General features: G+C 36.4%; 1 protein-coding gene and 2 long non-coding RNA genes across 5 annotated transcripts; 1 reads left to right on the forward strand and 2 right to left on the reverse strand.

Annotated features, from left to right (window-relative positions):
* Window positions 1–2,459: 2,459 nt before the first annotated feature.
* LOC132635794 (probable ethanolamine kinase) lies at window positions 2,460–14,353 on the forward strand. Of its 3 annotated transcripts, XM_060352327.1 has the most exons (12): window positions 2,460–2,801; window positions 4,339–4,618; window positions 4,847–4,938; window positions 5,172–5,278; window positions 6,304–6,409; window positions 10,839–10,961; window positions 11,124–11,215; window positions 11,989–12,073; window positions 12,546–12,651; window positions 12,774–12,840; window positions 13,897–13,989; window positions 14,075–14,353. In XM_060352327.1, the coding sequence occupies exons 2-12, from the start codon at window positions 4,596–4,598 to the stop codon at window positions 14,213–14,215; spliced, it is 1,035 nt and encodes a 344-aa protein (XP_060208310.1). In that variant the 5' UTR covers window positions 2,460–2,801; window positions 4,339–4,595; the 3' UTR covers window positions 14,216–14,353. The 3 variants fall into 3 exon arrangements, with proteins under 3 accessions (XP_060208310.1, XP_060208309.1, XP_060208311.1); XM_060352326.1 differs by lacking the exon at window positions 4,339–4,618 and having other exon boundaries at window positions 2,462–2,801; XM_060352328.1 differs by lacking the exons at window positions 2,460–2,801; window positions 4,339–4,618 and having other exon boundaries at window positions 4,847–4,970.
* A 344-nt stretch (window positions 14,354–14,697) lies between these two features.
* On the reverse strand, window positions 14,698–15,648 carry LOC132635795 (uncharacterized). The gene is made up of 2 exons (XR_009580750.1): window positions 15,421–15,648; window positions 14,698–15,184 (listed from the first exon to the last, which is right to left on the reverse strand). It is a non-coding gene; the product is annotated as an uncharacterized LOC132635795 (long non-coding RNA).
* An 831-nt stretch (window positions 15,649–16,479) lies between these two features.
* On the reverse strand, window positions 16,480–19,186 carry LOC132635797 (uncharacterized). Its single transcript, XR_009580751.1, has 3 exons — window positions 18,686–19,186; window positions 17,706–17,772; window positions 16,480–16,770 (listed from the first exon to the last, which is right to left on the reverse strand). It is a non-coding gene; the product is annotated as an uncharacterized LOC132635797 (long non-coding RNA).
* Window positions 19,187–19,744: the final 558 nt, after the last annotated feature.

A 19,744-nucleotide genomic window follows, 5' to 3' on the forward strand; every position in this document is an offset into this window, starting at 1 on the left:
CCTTTGATGAATTTCAGGCTTGATAAAGGTAGGGGAGGCCGTCGCAAATGCAAGAAGACTCAACAACACCACAAGAATCAAGATGTCAACAAATCCAATGGCAAGACGTCGAATAACCGAAGGCTATGCCGAGAAGAAGGTGTCTGCCGAAAAGAAGGTATCTGCCGAAAAGAAGTGAAACTACTTATGTGGAGGGCCGCATGGATTCATGAGTTGCCCCGACCTAAAGAGCCTTCGAGCCATCGTGAGTGAACGGAAGGAGCAGGTATGAGGAGAGAGTTCGGACGCAACACAGTTGGGTATGATTGGCCTATGCGACACTATCACAAAAAAAAGCTAGCAAACCTGATGAGTAAAGTACACAGTACATGAACCTCGCCATTGATAACAAACCCGCTCGTTCCATGGTTGACATTGGAGCGACTAACAACTTTGTAACTGGGGCTGCAAGAACAGAAGGTAAGAGTGTTTACTAGGGGTGTCAAATTTGGCCCAAAAGGTGATGGCCCGCCCAACCCGCCCAAAATTTTATGGGTTGGGCTCAAGATAATTTCATATTGGGCTGATTTTAGCCCAACCCAACATAGCCCATTTTAAAGTGATCTCCATCTTAGCCCAATACTAGCCCAATTCTAGCCCATTTTTAAGATTTACTTAAATTTGGGTTTATTGCTTGAGATTTACTTTATGTATACACTTTTCTTGTATCATGTATCTTACAAGTTTGTGGTATGTTTAATATGAAGGGAAATATTTTCACGAAAATATGTTTAATATGATGGGAAATATTTTTCTCGAAAAATGTTTTTCTCGAAAATATTTACCGCGGAAAATGTTTTCCTCAAAAATATTTTTCACGAAAAATCCGCGAAAATAATTTTCAAGAAAAATATTTTTCTAGAAAATAGACCCTTCAAAAAAACTGGGTCAAGTTGGGCGGGTCATGACCCAGCCCACTTTTAGCCCATTTCAGCCCAAGTAACTTTTGGGTCAATGTTAGCCCAACCCATTTATTATCTCAGTCCATTTTGAGTGGGCCAATTTCAGCTCAACCCGCTCATTTGACACCCCTACTGTTTACCTTATGTAACGATGTACTCCAATTTTGAATACGGTCTGATATAGTGCTTATTTTCATGCGGATAAAAAAAACAAAAAATTGAAAAGAAGAGTATCAGAAGGTAAGAGGGTTTACTTTATGAATATTGAAAGCGACATCATTATTCCAAGAAAAAAATCAGTTAACATAGAAAAATTAGAGGCCTCGCTTTTTCTTCACATATTGCTGATCCACTTGTTAATAGACATAACTTGAAAAAATATCTCACTGAAGCATATAACTCAAAGTTTATCTCACCAAATTTAACATCTATTCCATTAAAATCCAACAAAATGCACGAAAGAAAACAAAATAGAAAACAAAAAGAAGTAGATGGATAGAAAGCACATTAATGAAAATGAAAAGGCATAGGGCGCACACCAAAAACTGAAAAAACAAAACATTAAAAAAAAAAAAAAAAGGCTAAGGTGCAAATATACCCCTTGTTAGAAAAATGATGTATATTTTTTTTTAATAACGTGAGAACCCGTAGCCGCTACCCTTCGGGTGCGACGAGCTCGACCCAGAAGGCAAATCCCCTGTTGTCTTAGGCAGGGGGTTTCGAACCTGAAACCTCCATTATGAAAGCCCAGTGCTCAACCAACTGAGCCACCCATGATGCATACATAGCCCTGCAATTACATAAATGGTGCCAATATTTAAATTATTTAGTTAACTTTTAATTAAAAAATGTCATGTGACTTTAAAAAAATAAGTCTACTCATTATTTTAGTACACTTATTTTTTCTAAAGCCACATGGCAATTTTTTTTCTAGTGGATTTAAAAAAGAAAATTAGCCATTTTAAAAATGAACCAGACTCAACCACCAGAAAAAAATTACCACGTGGCTTTAAAAAACAACTCTACTAAAAAAAGGGCATGCTTATTTTTTAATTAAAAAAACAAGCTAAATGATTTTAAAAAAAAGTCGTGAGCGAAAATGGTATTTGAGTCATTCGTGTAACAATAGACGCATATATGTTCTAAATCGCGAAGTTAAGGCGTCTATTTGCACCTTTTCCAAAAAGAAAATAAATTCAGATGAAAAGATCAAAATGTTAGTAAAAGATGAAATAACTAATACCTATGTTAATAGTACTTGGATTAAAATACAAATCAACTAGAATACCCTGTACTCTCTAGCTATTCAAACCTGTAATATTTTTATTTAAAAAAATATTTTTGTTAAAAAATTATATATTGTATAATTGTATAATTCAAACAAACTAAACTTTCAATTAAAAAATAAATATACTACATTTAACATTACAATTCATATATAATTGATGTATGGATAACTAATTCGTATATTACTAATGTCAAACCTTTAACCAGGAAAGCTATGAATATTTTGTGGATCATGAGCCATACACTTTAATCATTTATAATATCTCTCCAAACAAGTGCAAGCTTATGGCCAAAAGTGTCTTCCAGCACGAAGACTGCCCTTATTGAGAAGATATTTTTTATTTGCATTCACGCCTTTTGCAACAATTGGAATAGCAAGGACATTATGGTCATAACGTTCAAAGAGAGGAATTTCCCGGTCATGTAAATGGCTATCCAAAGAAGCATTTGAATTTGGTGACGATCTGAAATTGCCATGGAAGGAGCTCCCCACAGCCTTACTGCCAAAATTCCATATTCACCCCTCACCGTTGATCATTCTCTCTCTATTCCCCATATCAAGCCTAATATCGTGTATGTTCATTTCCAAATATTTAAATTTTTTGTCAAAGTGCACCTTTTAATTTTATACTATATCCTTTGTGTTTCACCGAAGCTCATTATCTAAATTTCATGGAATAGGACGCTAATTAGGTCCATATCCCTTATGTTTAGAATTCTGGTGAAAATAAAAAAAATAAAAAAGAAGAAGAAGAAGAAGAAGAATTTAGGCCGTATATGTTGGTGTTGAAGTTTGAGATTTGGTTTTCAGATAGAAAGTGTTGTGAAAGGTGAAGAAATAGTAAGTTTACATAATCAAGGTCTAAATTTAACTTTTGTGCTATTTAGGCATACACTAGTGTTTTGTTTAGTATTTACCTAAATAATACTCCATCTGTCCTCATTTATTTGGTGCTTTTTCAATTTTTGTTCTCCAAAAGAATGATACGACCTTTCTATATTTAGAAGCTAAGGGATGGTTTGGTACGTTGGATAAGCAAAAATAGTGATAGAATAAAAATTTAATACCACCTTATCCTTTGTTTGGTTACTAATCGTGGGATAAGTTATCCCAAAATTAAAAATACTGCTGGAATAACTTATACCAATCAGAGGGTGGAATAGTCATCTTGAGATAACTTATCAAAATAGTGAAATTGACTAAAATAGCCCTGAGGTTCTCAAAACTACTACATAAGGTGGAGGGTATTTTTATAAACAAGTATTTTTGTAAGCAAACAACTTTTGCTTAAAAGTTATACAGTGCATGTTACTTTTAATTCAACAAACCAAATAATCAATAAGAAATAATATAACTAATCCCAATATAAATAATCCCAATATAACTTATCCCAACATAAATAATCCCAGTATAACTTATCCCAATATAATTAATTCCATCATAACTTGTGTTCAAACCAAACGACCCCTAAGAGTACTACTTACATGTTTTGCTTTTGACATGATTTATTATAAGCCTTGCTGGATACAAAACAAAGTTTGATAAAGTGTTGGTAATTATTTATGTTAATTATGTGTTTAAAGTAAATCTTATTTTGTTTCTTAACTGTGACCAAGCCAAATAAATAGAGACAGAGAGAGTATAGTAGGATCGTTGGGGTCTTGTCAATTTCTTTTACGTTAACAAAAAGTATAATTTGAGTTGAGTTTATATATTGGTTAAAAATAACATGTTCAATTAACATTAGCTCACTGTGGACCAGTGTCTAATGATTGACTTTACCTAAGCTCTATGTTTATTGTTCTCTTCAACTTGTTAAGATTACGTAACTCTGTTAGACATGATATAAAAGCATCATGATCCTACTGGTTGAAATGGTATTTGATCATTTCGGGAGCAGATTTTTTGAGTTTCAATCCTCGTTTATGGTATGAAAACCAGAATTCTAATTGTTGGATGTATAGAATTTGTATTTGCTCATTTGAAAGTATTTCACTTGCTCCAAGAGCATAGTGCACCATTTTGGCGTTCAAAAATGAATGGGTGTTAATAAATCGTACTATGGGATGTAGTGAGTAACTGAGTACATAAATTTATCTATTTATGTAGCTTGATGGCAACAGCGTCTCATTTGAGGGATGAGCTTTTAGTTTTTGAGGAGAATCAAAATACAAGATTATGCTCTTTTAAAGCCTTCTAGTTATGTCTCCAAGGGAGTGGTCTACCGGACGAAGAGTTGGAGTGATAACCTTGGAAACCAAGGTTGAATCCTAGCGGAGGCGACACTAGGTGAATCCTTTCCATTTGTATAAGCCTTGGCAGGTTCATTACCCGTTACGGCGTTACCTACACTGGTAGGAGGCAGCATGTATCCAGTGAACTACTCGAGGTGCATATGCTTGTTAGGACACCCTCATTATAAAGGAAAGGTCTTAGGTCTTCCTCTGGTTATTGGTGTAATAAGTATATGTGAAATTAAATGGGATATGGTTTAGTTGGCTGATGAAACTTACATGTAAAATGGATGCACTCTATATTTTTTCTTCCAACAATCAAAAATATATTTAACATATGCATGCACCTCTTGTATTTCTGAACTTGGTTGGAAACTGTGCAGAGAACTGTGCAAGGACTTGTTCAAGCAGTGGTCAAATTTGGATGATTCTCACTTCTCTATGGAGAAGGTGTCTGGTGGCATCACAAATTTATGTGTGTATTTATTTTGCTTGAATTTGCTATTTGTAAGCATTCATTTGCATTCCAAGCTTTTCATTCTAAAATTTAGTGTATACAATATGTAGTTTCCTATGACAAAATGAATGATTCTTACTTTTAAAATATGATTCTTACTTTTAAAATCTTTATTGCCTGAAAAATAGTAAGACTTAACATATCAGCTAAAATTGTAGTATATCCTAACAATATTCTATTTCTTTTTGCAGTGCTAAAAGTATCTGTAAGAGAAGATGATGGAAAGAATGAAAATATGACAATTAGGTTATATGGTCCTAATACAGAATATGTCATTAACCGTGAACGAGAACTGCAGGTTAGTTTCAGAGGCTTCGGTTGATTATATTGTTCCGTGCAGTCTATCATATGGAGATGTAACATTTGACTCTTGAGTAACTTAAGTCAACTGCACTTGGGTTATCTGTCTTTATAAGATGTTATTTCTGCTTATCTCTTCTTGTTTGTTAGTAGGATTGCTTCCAAGAAGAGTATGCCCTTTACCTATGCGTCTTGAACTCTTATCCACTGGGCAAATAAGCCTGTCAACCTCCTAAACATTTTGAAATCTACTCTATCTATCTTAAGAAGAACAACGGTGTTCGGACTACAAAATTTTCTTTCGGTCTAGACATTGATTACTCAATTAAAAATAAAAAGTTTCCATATCTAAAAGCTAAACGTAACTTATATTCAGAATATATATGTAATGTTTAAATAAATGAAACCAAAAAATTTACTCTCTCCAAATAGAAATAATGTACTGTAAATTGGGACAACCACCGTATCTTATTTTGCCATGTTAATATGGAAGTTCACCTTGGTTTTGCACTTCACTTCAAATTACGTTCTGTTCAAAGTGAGGGGAAGAAAAGGAGGAGGGAAATAGTTGAATTATTTTCTCCGGAGAAAGTATTTTGGAGTACTACTAATATGTGAGCACATTTATATCAAAAAATCTCTGTGTCCATGCCTATTTATAAAGATTTTTCTCAATAATTATTGTTAGAAGGTGTACATTTACCATTCTTCAGAATTTACGCAAGAAGCCAGCTGTTTGATTCTAGATGTTTTGATTGATCTTATGCCAGTTTACTTTTGTTCTTGAGATTCCTGTCAGGTTTTGACTACATAGGTCTAAGCTTTTTGTGCTCAGTTAAGATGTTATTTCTTGCATAAGTTTAGCCCATAATTCCAAATCTTCGTTGGTGAAATCTGTATTTTCAATGGATGCATTCACTCTCCTGTCTCCTCTGAACTTTGAAGTTATTGATTTAGTTCTTGTAGCTATGGTCATGTCCATGAATCATACACACTTTAAGATTGGTAAGTACTTGTCTTTAGGCGATTCAACACCTCTCAGCGGCTGGGTTTGGTGCCAAGTTGCTTGGAGTATTTGGGAATGGCATGGTTCAGTCATTTATTGATGCACGCACTTTAACACCCTCCGGTAGGCATTTAATCAGACTTCCACTTGTAGCTTATATGTAGTAGACACTATTTGTGATTTAGTGTAAATGACTTTTGGCTACTTTCCAGGCTTTAATTTTCCTTCGTGATTTAGAAATTTTCGCATGTTTAGAATTATCTATGTCTAGGCATCAGAAAATCTGGGAAGAACAAAACTAAGTAAACTACATTCGTCCTTATCAGAAAAGTAAACTATATATATATATATGGTCTTGGTCACTACCCAGCGTAATCCCACAATAGTGGGGTCTGGGGAGGGTAAGATGTACGCAGCCTTACCTCTACCTGGGTAGGAAGGCTGTTTCCGATTGACCCTCGGCAACCCTCCTCCTTTATCCGGGCTTGGGACCGGCAATGTGAGCGAGCTCACACAGGCGGAGTTAAACTATATATATATATATATATATATATATATATATATATATATATATATATATATATATATTTGTTTTTTTGTTTTGTGATGTTAAGCATTATTGATGTCAAGACCAGCACTTAAGAATGTGCTGGGAGTACATGTAAAAAGTAGAAACTAAAGAAACATCAGAAAAAGCTAAAACCCGTATTCTCTATACAAAAGCTTCTGTGAACTGTAGTATGGTTTTTTCACCCTTAAGTATTTCTAGATTACACCAGAAAACTATCAACATGATGCAATCCGATCTGACTTTTGAAATTGTGTTTTCCTGTCCTGTGAAGCATCTTCTATTCCTTCCTTTTCAAATGCACCTCCAAATGCAAGCTGGTACAGTGTTCCAAGTCTTCTCTTTAAGTGCTTAGTCAGTCCATTCCTGTTCCAGCTCAAAAGAAATTTTGAAACTGTTCTTTGCATAACCCTTTTCAGTCCCGAAAGATTGAAAAACGTCTTCCAAACATGTAAAGTGAAGGAACAAATGATTGTTTGATTATGATTCTTCTCTACACGTGTAACATCTGTTGGTTAATTGTATTCCCCTTCTTTGTAGATTATGTTGAATGAAGCATGATTTTTTGGTTATTAGCCACAGAGGAACATCACTTTGACTGGTTCATAGGTTTTCCAACTCTCAATCCATTGTCCCTGAGTTATATGATTGTTCCTACTGACTGTAGCATGAACTAACTGTAAATGATTCATCTTCCTGACCCTTCCAAGTTAGTTGATCTTCATTGTTATTAAGACATTGAAATGTCGATAAAAAGCTGAGAAAATCTGCAAATCACTTTAATTTCCTAGTCATTAGGGTTTCTTCTGAAAGTGATGTTCCAAATGTTTCCCTCCCTGCTCTGTACTAGTGTAAAGTTGGTGTCCTGTGCATGATTAAAAAGAGTGAGAAGTCTCTTTCTAAGGGGAGAGTACCTTAGCCAAGTATCTCACCAGAAAGAGACTTTTCTTCCATTGCCTATCTTGATTCCTATATCCTGTGAAAAACTTGGCCATAGTGCTCTGATGTTTCTCCCACACCTATTCCTTGTGGTGGAGCGCCCGTCTTTGAACACCACATGTTCTCTTGGCCAAGCTTCACTGTGATAACCTTCCTCCTTAGAGCATGGACTTCAACATTATTTCTTCAGAGCCATTTCATCAAAAGGCTCCTATTTTGTACTCTTAAATTTTTTATGCCCAACCTCTGGGGCAGATGTAGCATGTGTTCATCCGAACCCCATAACTTGGCTTAGACCTGTATATGTGCAAAAAAATTCAGAAAATAGTACAAATAATAGATTTAAATTCAATAAATCAAATGAGCTGTGGTAAAATTTCGAACTCGGACCAATAAAGCTTAAATTTGGATCTGCCTCTGCCTGAACCTTCTTCTCTTTCTTTGTAGTGACGATACTCTACTTCACTAGATTGATATTACCCTCTATTGCCTTCCCATAAGAAATTTCTCCTTAAATAGCCAATTATCTTTTTTTCCCCCTTAACAGGCATTGGAAACAAAGACATAATATATGTCGGCATTGAATCCAATTCACTATTAATAAGAATCGAGCGTCCCCCTCGAGAAAGGTATTTTCTTCCAGCTGGATAATCTCATCTTACATCTTTTCACCACCTCTTGCCATATAGTTATGCCTTATGCTTTGCCCCTAAAGGAAAATCCAACTAAACCATAGGAAGACTTTCAGCTTGACAGCCAAGAATAATTGTCATGCCTTGTAAATCTCACACTGACAACAACAACAACAGTGTAATCCCACAAGTGGGGTCTGGGGAGGGTAGGATGTATGCAGACCTTACTCCTACCTTTGTGAGATAGAGAGGTCGTTTCCAGTAGACCCTCGACTCAAAAAGTGAAATCGAAGCATGATTAAAAAGAAAATAACGACAACAGAATAGCAAGAGGAACAAAGCAGAGAAGCAACGCGTAGTAGTAAAATTGAAGATGCCACGCAAATACTAACTAATACTACTAAATAAGGAGAAGATGAGCAAAGCAGACTAGCCCTGTGCCTCTCCCACCTACAAGAACAACACCCTCGGCTACCTACTACTCTTCTACCCTAATCCCCGACCTCCATACCTTCCTATATAGGGCCATGTCCTCAGTAAGCTGAAGATGTGCCATGTTTTGTCTAATCACCTCCCCCAATTCTTCTTCGGCCTACCTCTACCCTCTCCTACAACCTTCTATAGCTAACCTCTCACACCTCCTCATTGGTGCATCCGTGCACCTCTTCACATGCCCGAACCATCGCAACCTCGCTTCCCTCGTCTTGTTCGACACAGAGGCCACTTCGACCTTGTCTTGTATAACTTCGTTCCCAATCCTAGGATTCCCACACATCCATCTGAGCATCCTTTTATTTGCTACCTTCATCTTCTTAACGTGAGTGTTCTTGACTGGTCAGTACTCTATCCCATACAATAATGTAGGTCTAATCACCACTTCCACCTCCACTTCATGCGTTACTAGTTGTTAACAGAAAGTAGTGTATTTTTGGAGGATCCGACACGGGTACGGCAACACTTTCGAAGAGTCCGAGAAACTTAGCATATAGATGTGAAATGGATAGTACACTTCGTTGCCCTCAGTTCACCTTGAAGCCCTGAACCATCTTCCATAAACAGAAAAAACACAATATTCTACTAGTACAGTATATCCTACTAGGTCAGACACTCTATTTCAATTTATCTGAAGGTTCCTTAGAAACAGAATACCTGCTATTTATAGACTTCTCGGAAACCCTAATCTAAAGTAAGATGAGTCTCTATGTAGTTAAATTTGTCTAAGAGTGAAAATGAACATTGAATTTATAATCTGCAATCCTCCTCCATCCTATGCTGTGATGTTCCCCATTGGTTCATTTTGTGTTAAGAGAACTTCATGTATATAGTCAAACCATCAAAAGAAAATATATTCTCTTAGGTTTATGGTTTGACTTCCGGATTCTGTAGCACGGTTTATGGTTTGACTTCCGGATTCTGTAGCACTTTTATACGGCCAATCATCGAAGCCAAGGCCAAACGGGTAACAAAAAGTTCCCTTTTTGATAAATAAATAATTTATTGATGCTGCGGGAAAGCCCCGTATACTAGTTGTTCACAGAAAGTAGAAACCTACACAAAAAGAATATTTTTTCGACGAATGGTACGTAATCATGTCATCTATGCTGACAAGAACTATGTGGTTGCACCAAATATTGGCCAAAAATAAAAGACATGCCCTATACTGTACTAACTCATTACCACCCCTTCAAATGTTCTCTTGTTTCTCTCCAAGGTATCCACATAAGGGCCGAAGGGGCTACATCTGGTAATAAATAGTCCATATCATATGCTTTAGATGTTTCGTCCATGGTTCATGCTGTAGTCGTTAGATCTCTTAAAGAATGTAATATTGATTTGTCCATTTTGAAGAAATAAAAAGATGCTCATTACATAGGCTGGAATTGCTTTTATCATTAGCAACCAAAATGTGCAGAAAAGATATGTAATCTTCCAAGATAGTTAATTATCCTAAGCCTTACAATTTTGACCGGCCGTATTGATCTTCATTTGTATAACCCTGTACTCTTCAAGATTCATCTCATTTGCCTAATTAACATCGTCATTTTGTCATCTTTCTGTGTGTCTGCCTGTCCTTCTTCTGAAGTAGTTTAATGGCAAAGAAGTCTATGCTTTGAATCTTATAGAGCTTATCCATAAACTAGGTTGAGAAGAGAACGTTAGAAAGGAGAGCTTTATAAGCCCCTGCAGCAGGACTAGAGTTTAACAAAATAGCTGCCTTTGAGCCCTTTCATCAACAAATCTTGTTTGGCCTATTGCACTTACACATTAGTTTATGTGTATCTTGGGGTTGTCGAAATAATTTTCTGGCACTCTGTTTTTCAGGGATACATACATTTTTCACTTCTCCACAACCTCATGTTGTTATTATTATATGCAAATTAGTTGTGTCATTTTCTTGAAACTTCTTCAACAGACATGAAAAACCCAAAGCTTGCTGCCGAAATTGCAAAGCAACTTCGAAAGTTCCATCAGGTGGAAATTCCAGGCTCCAAAGAACCTCAAGTGTGGAATGATGTGCTCAAGTTCTTCAGAAAAGGTGCGTCCTTTACTGAACATTCTCCAGTGATATTATATTAACAAGACGTCATTTTTCCCAAATTGGATATGTATGGTTCCCTCTAGTCTCATACGCTCGTACTGGATTAACTGCTGCCACGAAAGATCCTTTTCATGCCAGAGTTTTTTTCCATTTTGACAGCATCAACTCTCCAATTTGATGATAGTGAGAAGAAGATAAAGTATGAGACAATTTTGTTCCAGGAAGTTCATAATGAAATCACAGAGCTCAAGGTAGTCCCACCTCCCATGACATGTGGTTGATTATTATTCCACTTATTATTTGCTGTTTACCTTAGGGGAGGGGATTCCCTTTATCTTCTCCATAACAGTGCAAATTTCAGCCTTTTGCGTTTTACATTGCTGTATGATATTACTTTGCTCGCATAGATATGCTATTTTGAAACCATATGCTAGCAGTTTCCCCTTACCACCTTTTTGAGAAATCAATAGCTAAGATGTTCAGCACGTCATTTTCCGAAGTTAACTGTTGTTTTTATCTTTTATCTCGCTGGAGAGATCTAGGCATCTCTTATGGCCGCTATGACAATCTTCAAAGAATTTTTTTAGGTGTTGCCTCATCTTCCATCATACTTTGGTGCAGACTTCTTCAAATTGGATGACTTTGTGTGTGTGTGTGTGTGTGTGTATTTCCATTAGACGTCTTTCTTGTAGTTAAGTACATCCAAAAGTTGGCACAGATGAAATGTTTTAGGTTTCCAAGTTTTGGGAAGTTGTTTTCCACATAAAGTGCATCTTTCTTGTTTTTACATTCCATAATTGTACAATAGTTTTGTAACTTAATAAACCTGAAATATATTGGAAGTTAAATTGAGGAGTTTTCTTTAGGATTAATTTACCCGCTTAACTACTACTACGTCTGTAAAGTGGATGATATTACAGAAAGTTATTTTGTATTGGGCCAGAATGGCATTGTATTAAAATAGCTTCATGTATTAATTGGATATATCTCTTTGTTTCAAAAGTGACGTGCAATTCTGAGACAGGAACTGACTGACCGTCTTAACGCTCCGGTGGTGTTTGCCCACAATGACTTGCTCTCTGGAAATCTGATGCTTAATGTGGATAAAGGTACTTATGATCCATCTTTCCATTGTATTTACATGTTGATCAAGGTACTTTTGCTTAGATGATCATATATTTGGTCACTATTGCTTGTTCGTCTTTCTCAAGGTTTTATTATGTTTAGTAAGGGAACTAATTTTCTCTGATGCGACTCGTAACTCTTGTCATAAAGACGCAACATAAGTCTTCGGATGGACTTTATCAGGTCACTCCTGCTTTATGTTTTATATTTGACAGACTTTCCATATGATTAATATCGTGAAATAAAATAGCCTATCCCATTAAGAAAATATGATCTGAATGATTTTTTTAAGTCTTCAATCTGGTTTTTTGATTGCATCAAATGGCTGGCATTTCTAAATTTGATCTTGGTGTCTGCTGTCATATTGGAAGAATGCTTGATGAGTCTGCTCTTTGTTATGATTTAATGCTGAAAATTACTGTTTGTACTAACCTCATTCCGTTTATCAAAATCCAGAAAAGCTGTATTTCATTGATTTTGAGTATGGATCCTACAATTACAGGGGATTTGACATAGGGAACCACTTCAATGAATATGCTGGCTATGATTGTGATTACAGCTTGTATGTTGCGTCTCCCTCTCTGCATCTTTTCTCCACGTCCTCCAGTCCCTTTCTTTCCCTCTATCTTAAGGTGATATTTTGTTGTAAATGAAGACTAATATTAGAGATGGTTCAATATGTAGATGTCCAAGTAAGGATGAGCAGTTTCATTTCTTCAGGCACTATTTGGATTCTGACCAACCGAATGAGGTAAATGTCAAAACTTCCTATACTCAATTGTGCATGTTGTGTAGCTAGGATGGGACTTGTGTGGTGCTATTATTTCTGAAACAATTATTTAGCCCCCCCCCCCCCCCCCCCCCCCCGCCCCCCACACACACACACACAAGAAAAAAAAATCAGAAACATTCCAATGTTCAAGAGGAGGTTATATAGTTGCTCAGACCCGGGTGCGGATCTAGAGGTCGGATCCTTCATGATCCAAATTTTAAAGGGGTATGGATACGGGTGCGGGAATTCGGCTAAAAATAATTCAAATATCTAAAGATAATATGTCTAGATAATGAGACATTATGTGGAAAACTTATAAGGTATTTCAAAGAGAAAATATTGATCAAGAGGAGAATACATAGAAATTTCTTTATATGGTATTCCATTTTCTTCAATTTCACCTTAGCTTTTGTTTAGATTACAGAATTCATTTTATTTGTCTAGAATTTCTCTGTCGATTTGGTCAAATTATCCAAAATAGGTTGACCATATCGGGTACGGATCCCACACCCATGTCGTGTCGACATGGGTGCGGCACCAAAAGTGAAGAGTCAGAGCAACTTAGTTAAGAAAACACAATGGAGAAGTTTCATGGGTGGAAAGCATATGTGCAAAACAATCTCTGAGAAGGCATAATCGAATTGACCAAAAAATAAAGGTTTTAAGATAGTATCATGATTTTGTTCCAGAGGGAAGTTTGAACGACTTTCTTCCCATCAAGTTTGGAAGGATTAATGTTTCTTTCACCAGATAGCTTTACGTGCATACCTATTGATGTGTCTAAAATAATAAACCCTTTTATGCCCTTGTCCTCCTAATATTGTACCTAGCCCATCTGGTTTTCTGGAACATAAACACATTGCTACTATATGCACGTTCATGTGGGGTATCTGGAGAAATCATGAGATTAAGACTTGGAACGCTACTGTAGTACTGTGTCTACTACCGATGGAAAACAGTTTTTTCTAGTAACATCAATAATTGCAAATGTTGCACACATTTGGCAAAGTATATCTAAGTTGATTCTGATGACAGGTATCTGACAAAGACCTTGAAGCCTTATATGTCGAGAGCAGTAGTTACATGCTAGCTTCACACCTATACTGGGCTCTCTGGGCTTTGATCCAGGTACTATTATAATATTTTAGATGCAGTCCCAAAGAATGCGAAAAATAATATTACATTTTAATCTTTTTGTTTTTGTTATTCCCAGGCGAAAATGTCACCTATCGATTTCGATTACATCAGTTATTTCTTCATGCGCTATAATGAGTACAAGAAGCAGAAGGAGAACTGTTTCGCTTTAGCAAAGTCATATCTCTCAAAACCCGAGCTAAGTGAAAGATTCATTTAGCACAGTTCCAGAAACTCTTAAAAGTTATCAATTGAAATTGACACGGATATTAAGATCTTATTAGTTGCAAACAGAAAATTGTTGCTGTTGTAACCTCGTCGGACAATGCAATAATAATTCTTTGTCGTTTTCTTTTTCTGCCCAAGGCATGTAAAAGTATCGTTTGTGATGGTAAAATTCATTGTTTGAACATAACTGGATACTGAGATGAACATATGAAATACATCTCATCCACTGCAAATTTTAATGCAAAAAAAAAAAAAAAAACAATAACAACAACTTTTCTCTATATTAATCTTCAGTAGTTCAGCATGAATAAATTTACACACTTCAAACCCCCTTTCGCTCTCCCCCATGCATATAAGAATGTTACCAGTCTCTAGCATGATGTAACAATTAAATCTTCTAGGCTGCCATGCTTAATTTCGAGGAATTTAGTTAAAAATCATGTTGGAGTATCATAGAATTTTCTGTATGAAATGTTGAAAGCAATCAGTATGAATTCATCGAAGAAACAATCCAAATCACAATATTTGCCGTAAAATTATACAAAATTTAGTCTACGGTTGTCCTACAATGCACTAAGTTTTTGTAAATCAAATAATGCTAAGTTTTAAATCATGACATTAGAAAAACAAGTATTCGAGAAGTTAAGGTCTCACTTGCCTCGAAATAGACAAGCTTTACTTCACTTGAAATGTTCAACCTGTTCCGAACGAACTCCAACGGCCTTCATCTATTCAAAATCATGCTCAGAACATAATAACAATCATTTTTTGATTTTGGGATTCCAGACAAAGTCAAACTTTGATTGCTCGGGTTAACTTCCTGTCGGCCCGCTCTGAATTCGCCAAACACACTTCAATGGATAGTCCTCACCTAGAGGAGTCTGAATATATGCTCTAAGTCCAATCTTGAAGAGAAATGATGCAGATACTTCCACTCATTTTTCAACACCACGTTGCTCAACTGGTAGGATATTAGATAAATTTTATATTCTCATGAAGTTCACAACTCAAGCATTCTAAATCTGTAGTCAAAATTTGATTTTGATTGAAAATTGATGGTCAATTGAGCATATACTTGTTTTTCAAATTTAGCTTTAAGGCAAGAAAACCACCTAAATCCCATGATTTTGGTGTTGGATTTATGATCTAAACATGTTATAATGATTAAAAAAAAAAAAAAAGGTGTGGAAACGTCACCTCAATCTTTCTCCTTGATTCCCAATATTTTCCCCTTCCCTCCACAAGCTATGCTCTGAAAATCCCAGAATAATGAAGAGTTTACACTAGATTTCTGTTATAACACAATTGGGGTGAGCTTGATATTTTTTATAACTGTTTCAAATCTGTCCTCATCAATTTTACTTTTAATTGTCCGAAACATACCAAACATACTCAAAATCGAACTAAACTAATTTCTACGAGTTAAAAATAATGATACAGACCTAACCATGCAGTCAAATCACCATTTGGACCACATATGCAGTGGCGTACGCAGGATAAAAAAGTGTCCAACGGACTACCATAATCAATAATGGATGTAGTCTTAGTGCCACAGTTTCAACCGTATCCGCTATTTTTGATACTAAACATAGATATATTTATGTAAAAAATAAATAGAATTACAACAAATATTAGGTTCTGAACCTTAACATATCAAGTTAATTGTGAGCAACACCGACAAAAAAGGAGGAACAACTTCCAAGATATTGGGTAGGTTACTTATGATAGCATTAATTACCATAAAACAACTAGTGTTATACTGGTTTAATCCATTTTAAGCCTTGAGGGGACAAGGATCGATACTCACAGGCTCAATCCATTTTAAAAAGCTTAAATAGTTGCACAAAATGCACACAAGGAGATTCAAACCCTTGATCCCAAGCTCAAAATCAACACTTCTAACCATCAGCCCATGTGTTTCCTTTTATCAACTGGTGTCATCTAATACAACATGTACGTTTTTGAAAATTATTTATGTCACGACCCAACCCCGTGGGCCGTGACTAGTGCCCGAATTGGGCACCCGAACACAATCACAAATCCGAGCGGCAAACAGATGACTTATACCGATACAAATATCAAACGCTGCCTCAGATTATATCAAACACATCCAGGTATATAACAGAAGCCGACAAGGCGGTGTTTCAAATTTATAAGATTTTCAAAGAAAATTTCGGCAGAGTTTCCTTTGTTTTTCGGATTATCCAAAATAACCCTGTACACAGCAAATACCAACAAAGGCCACACGGGGCCAACAGAACAACATATACATGTGCGAGCCGACAAGGCTGCCATAACGAAAGAGATCATATGGACACAACTGTACAGTAGTAGGCACACACACCCACAAATAAGTCTACAGACCTCTAAACAGACCAAACGAATCATATGGCGGAACAGGACCCCGCCGTACCCGGAACAAATATATATACATACATAACGAACAAAAGTATATACCAAAAGTGTATGCTCTGAAATGAGAAGAGCACTCCAAACAGCTGAAGGGGATATCCTAAACTGGGGGATCACCGAACTGTGCGTCTGTACCTGCGGGCACGAAACGCAGCCCCCGAAGAAAGGGGGTCAGTACGAAATATGTACTGAGTATGCAAAGCAGAATGTACAGAAAACAAATCTGAGACATAACGAAATGGGAGTATCAAACATAAGTGCAAATCCAATCTTATCAAATTATTTAGTTTCAAATATGTGAGTCATACATAGGGTACAGAAGAATATGGTCGCCCGCCTGTCGATGGCGCCATAAACACAGCATAACACCAGAAAGATTTCAAATCTCCGTATCCCCGTCACATGTCACATCACAACATAACGCCATATACAACACATCACCAAACATAAGTGGAACCCGACCCTCATTAGCGAGTAGCTCGGAGAACCATAACACAGCATAACTCCGGAGTATATCAAAATGCGCACGATAACAGAACCGGCCCGGGACTCGGCGAAACGAATAACAGAATGCACGAATAGAGTCGTGAGTAGTCATATGCATAAAATCATTATCATAACTCAAACATAAGTAAAATGATCATATTTGGAAATCGAAATAATAGTCTTAACAAATTCTTTCAAAAGTTTCCGAATTTCATAAAGGAAAGTCGCGGGGCCCACGGATGGTTATTTACCCGAGTCGGGCCCGCCTATAGAAAACATACATATCACATGCCATATAGGCTCCTACAAAAGTATTGAGGTAATCCGAGCATTTATGTGCAAGAAATGGCATTCAAGAATTACGAAAAATCATTAAAGTGAACCCTTTCTATACAAAGTTCAAAAAACGATTGTTTCAAAGACGTGAAGGTTCATACTTTTATCAAATCATGCATAAGAGTGCCAAAGAATACATATGGATCATATCATGTTTGGATTTCGAATCATAGGAATTTCCTTAAGGCTTTAATCTAGCCTATGTAAAACTAAGACATGCCAAAGAGAAAGGAGGTTGCTTTACATACCTCGAACGCACTCCCAAGCTAGCCAATCTAAAGCTACTCCAAATTTACCTCTCGGGCTCCCCAAGGTCTACAAAATGTCCCAATGAATATCCAATATTAACCATAGGCATATTAAGAAAATTTTCATTCCAACTAACTCTAAATTCTACAAAAAAATTCGGCAGCACTTCCCCTGTAAATAGGCCATCCCGAGAATTTATCTCGCTTAAAAGAATCAACAACAACAACCACAATAACCAATCTAGCAACATCAATAATAAATTCGGAAGGCAAAATAACATTAATAGCTCTCTTTTTCATCATTCGACAACTTTCCAAATATTCAATTCAACGGCTCACATTCAAGCCACCACATCGCTCACACATTTAATTATCAACCCGAGTCTTTACCACAATATTCTAGGACATTCTAAACAGTTCACAATTTTTCTCCCAATTGGCCGAAAACAGCCCTTTGGCCGAGAGCAGCTCTCTTTTTAATTTTCCTCATTTTCAAGTCATGTCTCGTCTCAACAATCCACAATATAACGATGTTATCCTCATATAATATACCAATTACATTAACGCACGATAAGCCTCAAAACAGCCCGCACAATCTCCCATCAATCATAAGTCATTAAATGTTCATTTCAAGACTAGAATTCATGACGACGACAACTAACATACTAAGCGGTAGTAATGAGATCTTCGACACCTTATAAAACTCACATTCGTCCCCAACACACATATATACATATGTTAAAGATTCCTATATATACGAATTTCGTTCAATGCACAAAGTTCTCCATCCTACAACAATTTAGCATGATACAAGAATAAATTCATCAATCCAATACCACCCAACACACCCCTACTTACACGGCCAACATGCCAAACACACAACCCAACTTCAACATTCTATATTTCATGAGTTCTATCCATTTTAGCACACTACAATAGACATACGAGGTTCACAATACATAAACAAGATGAAATCTTACCTTTGTTCTTCACTTCCTTCAATAGTTAGGGTTTGCAATTGGGCACAACTAGTGGTTGGATGGCCCAAACAACTCTTCCACGCTACTTAGGGACTTCAATATAGTGGGTTAACACCAAGGAATTGATTTTTGGAAAGCAAAAAAATGATCTTGTTTTTCTCTCCTCTTAGCCGTGAGGTTGGAGTTGTTGTTCTCCTCCTTCTTAATTTTTATTCTAAGTGTAGAAATGAAGAGAAATGACTTAGAGGTCATATTTTTAAGTTCCCACTAAAATATCTCCATGTCCCTATGGTCCACACATGTGTTGGACCAATTAAATTTGGCCACACAATGTGGGGACCCCTTTAAATTCACACGGCCACATGGCCCTTTTTGCACAAGATTTTTAATCCCAATTTTATGAATTGTGGTCCCAATTTTCCCTAAGTGTTCAATGCCATCAATTTCATATATAATTTGTGTCTCAAAATAAAATCAAATGGTCAAAAGTCCCGACTTCAAATCCCGGAATAATCTTGGCCTTAAATTATCATAGTTAATCCGGGTTGTTCCAATGTATAAAAATACGGGACGTAACAATTTATATATGTATTTAATAAAATTTTCCGACGAAGGGGTGTCGCCCGACACCCCTTAGATGAACGTGGGTCTGCCCCTGCACATATGCACAAAATGAGGGGTCGAATTCTTAATTTTTCTTTAAAAAAATGTTTTTTTTTTATGCGGAATGTGTTCCGTACCCGGCCGAGTTATCTCTGAATCTATCCAAATTTTGCAGACAAGTCTGAAATAGCTATCTCGAGCTACAAAAAGTATCAGAATATGATTCTGACATCTAAAACTCAATCTGATCAGGTCATCCATTATCCACCACTTAGAAAGTTGTTCGTCCTTGAATGTGCCTAAAATCTTCAATACAAGTCGGAACTCGGCAAGACTAGTTTCTACAAGTTACAAATGACGAGATGGAACTAATGGTGTAATTAAAACCCAAATCTAACCACATTTAAAAGAAAAAAAAAATGAGACGATGAAACGTCACATTCTTCTTCGCAGTCG

Source organism: Lycium barbarum, chromosome 4 (genome assembly GCF_019175385.1).
Source record: "Lycium barbarum isolate Lr01 chromosome 4, ASM1917538v2, whole genome shotgun sequence".
NCBI lineage: Eukaryota > Viridiplantae > Streptophyta > Magnoliopsida > Solanales > Solanaceae > Lycium > Lycium barbarum.